This window comes from Nanorana parkeri, unplaced genomic scaffold (genome assembly GCF_000935625.1).
Source record: "Nanorana parkeri isolate BGI_ZX_2015 unplaced genomic scaffold, ASM93562v1 scaffold1689, whole genome shotgun sequence".
NCBI lineage: Eukaryota > Metazoa > Chordata > Amphibia > Anura > Dicroglossidae > Nanorana > Nanorana parkeri.
Window position 1 is genome coordinate 25561 of NW_017307957.1, and position 8537 is coordinate 34097.

Consider the following 8537-nt stretch of genomic DNA (forward strand, 5'->3'; position numbering starts at 1 on the left):
GGGGGGGGGGGGGCCTTACTGCTTAATACAGGTCTGACAGGGAGAGAATACAAGTGAGTACCTACAGACACAGCAATCCCTGAGAGATACGGCTCCACTATTTTACCAGATTAAGATTAGAGATTCAGATTGATACAAATGCCGATCTGACAGGTAGATGTAAATCCAATGACTAAAATCTCGTAGAAGCTTTGACGCGTTAATGTTATTTCAGAAGTTTTCTAATCTGCACTAAAATAAGTCCCAGTGATCCCGGAAAAAGGGTCCTTCTATAGGCTCTTTCTGTTATAGGGTGACAACGCTCTGTCCCTGTTTTACAATTGTTTTCTTGCGTTGTCACCCTGTCACAATGACATCACTCCTCCGCACTGACACCCACCCATTGAGGCCTTTCAATATTTACATAATTCCTTCCAAATAAGTCCCAGTGATCCCGGAAAAAGGGTCCTTCTATAGGCTCTTCTGTTATATGGTGACAACGCTCTGTCCCTGTCTTACAATGGTTTTCCTGCGTTGTCACCCTGTCATTTGGGCTTTAATTCTCTAGATTGACATCCACCCATTGAGGCATTTCGATATTTACATAACTCTTTCCAACAGCCCGCCCACTGCTTGCATCAGGGCTCCTGAGGAAAGTACTGAGGCAGGGTGCTGTGATGCTTTCAGGAACAGCACCCTGCTGCTCCCTCCCACTAGCCATGATCTGCCTGCATTGCATATAGAGCAGCACCGACCCCCCCCCTGTGATGACATCATGAAGTTTTCAGCAGATTTCTCTCCCCGGTGAATGTTATGAAATGTTTTTGCACAATATTCGCCACATGCGGCTTTCGCAGGGGAGCGGCCAATACACATTACCTGAAGGTCTCTTTTGATGTGGGTGCCGCTGTGGGAGGCGGGGGACAGGAAAACGTCACAAGCTGCTCGCTTTGCTTCACTTCGCAACGCGGAAAACAAGAGAGCGAAGCTACGAACTACATTGCGCAACATCAGCAGAGTGTGAAATTAAAGGGGAACTGCAACCAGCGCGGCCGGCAACTCTGAGAGCGGCGACCGGCGCGGCCCGATCGCACTCAATGCACCAACAGCGCCGAGAAAAATGAATTGTCGCCGAATCCAAATCAAAGTTTTGGGGAAAATTCAAAGAGTAAAAGTCATTTTTCCAATCTTGGGGAGGCGCGTCACCGCGCAGGACGGGAATTACAGGGACCTGAGATTCTGCAAATGTAACTATTTGGAAACAGGATAATAATGCAACTTCCCCAAAATGCCGACCAGAACTCGCTTCTATTAAAGGAGAACTCTGGGGTCAGGGCTTTCCCCCATAGTTCTCCTAAGGGGCACAAACTAGCATCCTCCCATCACCCTAAGCTCAGTATACCGCGAGCTACAGCTCCCTATATACTGAGATGCCGCAGCCGGAGCGGATCCCGACATCGACGTCGAGATCCGCCCAGCTGCATGAGTGACAGCTGGCTCCTCCTATCTAGAGGCAGAGCCAGCTGTACCCGCCCCCTCCCCCGTCCGTTCCGCCAGTCAGCGCTGGCGGATCGGAGCGGGGAGGAGGGAATCCAGCCCCTCCCCCTGTCACGGCAGAGAGCCGTGACAGGATCGAGAGGTGAGCGAAACGCCGGTATGTGTTCGCTCACCTCCCGATCTACTGAGCCGACCTGTGACAGTCTCATATGCAGCACTTCGTTAATATTTTATTTTAATTAAAAAAAGAACTAATGGAAACATTTTCGAGGAACAGCCCTTCACAGCCCCCAACAGCAGATCTGTTACAACATATTTAATTATTCTACAATTCAGCAATTGTATCGCCTTCCATCCACAGCGTCATTGTAAACGTTCCCGTGTGTATTGTTTGTTTTTCTTTTGTTTCCTCTTTCTTTATAGATGGATTTTTAACCTTTTTTTCCACATATAAAATCTCTTCTTTGATCTCATGTACACCCCCATTCACACTGAGCGACATGGATATTGCGCGTTTTCCCACGCGATTTCGCGGTGAGCGGCTTTGAGCTACATTGCGCGATATTGAGCGACAGTGCGCATTTTATCGCGCTACATAGCCCGTTTTTTTGGGCTGGACTTCGTCGCTGCTACATTGGGCTGTAACCAATCAACAGCGATCTTGATGCGACATCATTCTTTCTTTCCATTTTGCAGTGCAAAAGTGACCCCTCTGTCGCGCAGTATCGCCGGCAATGCGCGATTTTGCGCGACACTATAGAGTCTATTGGAGCCGAATCGGGCGACATCTGCGCAAAAAGGGGTCATGCACGAGCGACGAGCTACAGGCGACATTGAGCTGTGAACAGCTCCATTGGACGAGCGACATAGAGCGATATCGCGGCAAAAATCGTGCGATAAACCGCTCAGTGTGAACGGGGCCGCAGAGTTATGTTGCTTCCTATGTGAAGCCGAGTTCAAGTGACACTAAACTCCGGAGTTACACCTTAAAATTAAAACCACATCCCAGTCCCTGAACTCTGACTAACAATGTATCTTATTTGTGTGTCACTCGGCTGTAGATCCTCCAATCATCTCCGACACTGTCCTTCCTTCTGGAGGGGGGCTACATCTGTTCCCCATGGTCCCTGTGTGTGTTGTAGAGTAGTCACCGCTCCAAGCTCCGCCCCCGGGGATGGACTACAATCTCAGGTTTAGTTTACTAATTTGTATTGAGATTGTAGTCCATCCTGAGGGAGGGGGGGGGCGGAGCTTGGAGCGGTGACTACTCTACAACACACACAGGGACCATGGGGAACAGATGTAGCCCCCCTCCAGAAGGAAGGACAGTGTCAGAGATGATTGGAGGACCCGAGTGATACACAAATAAGATACATTGTTAGTCAGGTTGAAAAAAGACACAAGTCCATGGAATTCAACCCACAGAGATTGTTGCTCAGAGTTCGGGACTTTTATGGATTTTTAGGATTTCTCTCCGGAGTTTTGGGTCACTTGCCGCATGTTGTTAATTTGTAACCATTTGGAAGGTTCTACGATTTCTGATTTGCATACTTTGTATCTTTGTTGGAGGAGATCTGTTGTTGGCCCGATTAAGGATTTTGTCGGAATCTGTCGCCGTTTGTATTCGTTCTTTTTGAATATTTCCCCCGCGCGCTGCGACTCCTGTTCTTGTACCTTAAGGCCTCATTCACATATGCCGCGCATATATGTGCGTACGCGCGTATTGTACCATATGCAAATAAATGGCTCCATACACAAGGCCGTATATTTGCGTAGCGTAAAAATTTCGCAAAAACAGAATGGAACCGAGATGCGTCCGGGCGGCGTATTTCAGCGTCGTTTACGCGCATACGCATGTGTACGCATATATGTACGTGTGTACAGTTCAAAGTTCTATTAGGAATGATGCATTCTGGGAATGCGCATAGTGCACGCGTATACACGCAATGTACAATTTTGCTCTTGCGTTGTGTGTGAATGAGGCCTTACATGTCAAGCTGGTTAGGCGAGCCTCTGACTGTTGGCACCAGAGGACTCTGCGAGTGATGTCCTCCCTCTTCCTCTACACATGTCATATATCCATATTTTATATTTCCATTTTCAGGTGCAGCATTTATATGGCTCTCGTCTCAGGCTCCCCTTACCATCAGTAGTGTCTCCGGGTGGAGGTCCGGGGGAGGAACCACTGAGAGCTGTGGGGGACCCGGGAGCCCAGGACACTCCCTGAAGTGTCACTTTCAGGGTGAACTTTTCTCAGCAAACGTATTTCCAGGTTCGGGCTTCCCCTTATCCTATCCAAAACTGAACAAAAAAATGTTTTGGCTTCAGTTCTGCTGGCCATGAGGAGAGGAGTCTGCCTGGCTTAGGGTCCCCACACACCTTACGATAATGGCGGGAAATCCCGCGATCGTACGATGATTGTAAGGTGTGTGGAAGCCGTGCGACCTCTGCTGCTGTACGGTCGCACGACTTTAAACTTACGGACATGTTCGAAAACCCGCCGAGCATCGTACGACGTTCGGCGGGTGTGTGGCATGTTCGTAAGATAAAAGCCGGACGGGCCGGTGTGGGCAAGCGCACACTGCCCGTTCGGCATTGCGGTCATCGGAAGCCCGCCCCTCAGGGGGCGTGGCTTGCGATCATCGCAAGTACGATCTGCCTATGCAACATAGGCAGATTGTACGTTTTTTTAAGTACCTGACAACCCTCGCAAGACAAAAGTCTTACGATGGTTGTAAGGTGTGTGCCCGGCCTTAGATAGGTGGACACGAGTGCTCTGCCCCAATCAGGAGCATTGCTCCCCGAGCTGGGGGGTCGTGGAAGGACCCGCTCTCTTCGGGTGATGGACAGCGCAACTTTTTTGTGTTTCATATGCACTCTTTTTGGTTCACTTTGGTGTTAGTTTTTGTGCACTTATATAGAAATTCCATTTTACATTTTCAGGGCCAGCTTGCATGGACCCCCCCCCTTCTTCTGGGTCCATGCAGTACTGGTACACAAACCTCCAGCACCGGGGGTAATAAGGTATCATGGACTCGGCCGGTTGGGTCGGTGACAGCGGAGATGATGTTCGGAGTTTCCTCCTCTGATAACAATGTTGTGACTTCTGCTGTGAACAATTGTAACAAGTTTCTTCTCTTCCAATCATGTGTAAAACATTCACTGTTATTGAACAAAATTGTTCAATAACACCCCTCCCCCCCCCCCCCCCCCCCCGCAAAAAAAACCCCCCCCCCCCCCCTCCACCAGCAACTCTTCCCTCGTTGTACCCTCAGCCGCACATGCGCAGCTCGGTCTGCAATCTCGGCGTGACGGCCATAAGTGCCGAGACAAAGTAACTCGCCAAAGTAGAGAGCGAGAAGATGGCAGCACTGCAGGGTTACTGGAGCGATGGGCACGGCCGAGTATCACCGGGGGAGGGGAATGACCAGAACGGTGAAACACTTTATCACCTTACACAAAAGTGAACCCCGTCAGTCTTTAGTTCACGTGATTATTCACTGAGGGAGAATCTACGTCTACCGAAAAACATGAGAGGGGGAAAAAACTCAGCGGAAAGGAATCTATAAAAATAGAAGTTTGGGGGGGAGGTCGGGGCACCCACTCAGCATAGAGGATGAAATGAGTCAGAACACCTGTCCGGGGGCGTCATTGTTACTTCTGTGTGACTGCGAGTGAGGGACACGCAGAGGATTGTTACTCTTAAAGGGGACCTGACACTAAATGTACAAGTCTCCATGAATACATCCCTGACGTGTCACAATATACGGCAACACTTTCACTTTAATTATTAAACGGCTCCAGTCAGTGACTTTTCCTGATTGAGATGAAGCATTTCCCCCAGTCTCCCCTCCCCCAGTGATCAGACTGCTGCAGGCCGGAGGAAGCATTTCCTCAGTCTCCTCTCCCCCAGGGATCAGACTGCTGCAGGCCGGAGGAAGCATTTCCTCAGTCTCCTCTCCCCCAGTGATCAGACTGCTGCAGCCAGGAGGAAGCATTTCCTCAGTCTCCCCTCCCCCAGTGATCAGTCTGCTGCAGGCAGGAGGAAGCATTTCCTCAGTCTCCCCTCCCCCAATGATCAGACTACAGGAAGAGCTGCAGAGGCACATCTCTGTCTTGGATAGAGTGAGGAGGGATTAGACACCCTGTCAGGTTTTTATGGCTGCCTGTGCCCCCATTAGGAAGATTCACCCTCTCTATGTGTCCTGGTGAATGCTATCACTAAACGTGAAGGAAAATCCCAAATGTTGGGTTGTCACCAGAACAGTAATGTAGAGGAAATCTTACAATGGGGACACTAGTTCTGGTGACCACCGGGGGTTTCCTTCATTTAAAAACCGGGACAGACCATCCCCCGCACATTGATTGTATGACACCGTCGTGGTGTTTGATATCAATTTGTTTTTGGTTTCTTATCATTCTGTCATCGTATCTCTCAATTCCCATCATAACAGACAGTAAATGATTGGTGAGCACACAGATACACTGAACACACAACACGGCACACTGAACATACAACACGGGGACTCCCATGCTAGGGGGGTATCAATGATGGGGGTGTTGGGATGGTATAAACAGACACCCTGCAGGCAGGGGGGGGGGGGTACTCACATGGTAGAGGGGTACGGTGTTGCTCTCCGCCATAGAGAAGGTCAGTGCATCTTGCTGGGCCGGGTCCAGTCGCCCGCTGGAGGTCAGCATTGAGGGGCTGATGGGGTAACTGGGGCTCCCGGGGTTCTTGCTCTTTTTCCGGGACCTCCGGCCCGTGTCCTTCTTGTTGTCTTTCTGGGTCGGCGGCTCCTCTTGTATCACCAGAATCTTGTCATCGCTCAGATATCGCAGCAGCGAGTTCTCAGAGTCAGTGGGAGAGAAGAGACAGGAAGAGGAGAATAAGATACAGCTGTGTACTCCGCGCACCCGGCGCCACAACCTGCCAGACTTCCGTCACTCACAGAGACACTCACACACCCCGCGCCCTGCGCCCAATCCTCTACTTCCCCGAGACCGAGATACAACGTAACACTCACACACAACGACTTCCTCTTCTATGGGGGGAGAGCCGCCGAGTGTGTGAGACCATCAATACAGCTCTGACCTCTACATCTGACCTCCGTCCTCCCCTTCAGTCTTCTATCTGACCTCCGTCCTTCCCTTCAGTCTTCTATCTGACCTCCGTCCTTCCCTTCAGTCTTCTATCTGACCTCCGTCCTTCCCTTCAGTCTTCTATCTGACCTCCGTCCTCCCCTTCAGTCTTCTATCTGACCTCCGTCCTCCCCCTCAGTCTTCTATCTGACCTCCGTCCTCCCCTTCAGTCTTCTATCTGACCTCCGTCCTCCCCTTCAGTCTTCTATCTGACCTCCGTCCTCCCCTTCAGTCTTCTATCTGACCTCCGTCCTCCCCTTCAGTCTTCTATCTGACCTCCGTCCTCCCCTTCAGTCTGCTTCCACCCAGAGAGCAGAGAGCCCACCGCTTCCAAATAGTAAAAAAACCCACAAACAGTACAGACGTTACCGGGAATCAGAGAAGTGACCCCCCCTCCCCCCAATGAACTCTTATAGGAGCTCTCATATGTTCATTTAAATGTAAAAAACATCTTCACTGTTCCTGCCATGGAGGTCCTTGTTCAGGCACTTCCTGTTATAGGGTGACCACACACTGTCCCTGTCTCCCAATTGTGCTCCCGCGTTGTGCCCCTACACATGGGCCGCCCATGGAGACTACAAGTGGCCATTTCATCACACATAACACATAACACAGTCCTCTGTTGTCATCCTCAATAAACCCGCCCTGAGATATGCCATCGCTGGAGTGCATGTAGGCAAGAAGTGGCTGCAGGAGATCAGCAGCACAGAGGAGGAACAAAGGATGAAAAAGGGGGAAATTAGGATTTTATTAACAAAGAATGTAAATTGTGTATAATACACATCGCACGGAGCAAAGTAAACGTCGTCCAGTGTGAGTGCACACCTTCCTGCTTTGTAGCCATGACTGAGGTCAGTGTGCCACCGAGGTGTGTCATCCATGAATGGAACAATCACTTCTTATGAAGGAATATCGCTACATCGTATCAGGACTTCATTCCAATCAGATATCAGCCGGCCAATGACAAGTCACCATATACGGGTTCAACATTCAGAAGTGTCATATTGGGTTCTCTACAGGTGAATGTTATCCCCAAATTCATCTCATTTGTATAATATAATTTTTATTTCCATATATGTAAACATACAGCAAATAATTATCATTGTAAAGAAGCTCAAAAATAATCTCTCCTTATTTGGGATAAGAACCTCTGCTTACGTTACATTCTCGCAAGTACAATTATTCCCATCTTTCTCCCACCTCAAAGGGTTATCCATTTCAACTCACATTCTCACTACTCCCCAGTTAAAAACTCCTCAACCAAAAGACTAGACATCACATGTGCGATTCGTTTCGTTACCAATCGAAATCCGTAGGAATTTTCCTGAAATTCGTAGATTCGTAAGCATCCGAAATCCGAATGGCAGTTTCCGATTTATATCCGAAATACAAAATTCGGTTAACGAATTTCGGATCCGAATTTCGTTGAAACGGGAACTAATATCACCCCTGTAAATGAGGTTGAACAACATGACAAGATTTTTTTTTAAATCCGAAATACGGATCCGCTGCTGCTGAGAGTCGCATTACAATACACAGGCAGGAAATACGAAATTCCGTTGACGTATTTTCGTTCCGTTACGAACATTCGTTATATTGAAGGTAAAAAGCAAAAATACATTTATATTGGAGTTGATGGTAGTTTTTTTTTTTAAGTCCGAAATACGAAATTCGGATCCGGAATCCGTTAACGGAATTCGTATTTCGGATAAAAAAACAACTACCACATCGACTCCAATATTAACAAAGGTATTTTTGCTTTTTAACTTCATCATAACGAATGTTCGTAAAGTTACGAAAATGTGCCGAAACTAACGAAAATCCGTATTTCGTACGAATCCGAATTGAGTTTCGGACACGAATTACGAAATAACGGATATTCCGAAACGGAACAAATTTTTTGACGGCGCACAAGTCTA

At 48.6% G+C, this 8537-nt stretch overlaps 1 protein-coding gene across 1 annotated transcript in view; it reads right to left on the reverse strand.

Moving 5' to 3' along the window:
• LOC108799309 (connector enhancer of kinase suppressor of ras 2-like) overlaps nucleotides 1–8537 on the reverse strand; it is a gene marked incomplete at its 3' end in the record, with an annotated part of 301637 nt that overhangs the window by 25327 nt on the left and 267773 nt on the right. The window contains exon 13 of the mRNA XM_018571158.1: nucleotides 6088–6335. Coding sequence (XP_018426660.1) covers nucleotides 6088–6335 — 248 coding nt within the window. The remainder of the gene's footprint in view (nucleotides 1–6087; nucleotides 6336–8537) is intronic.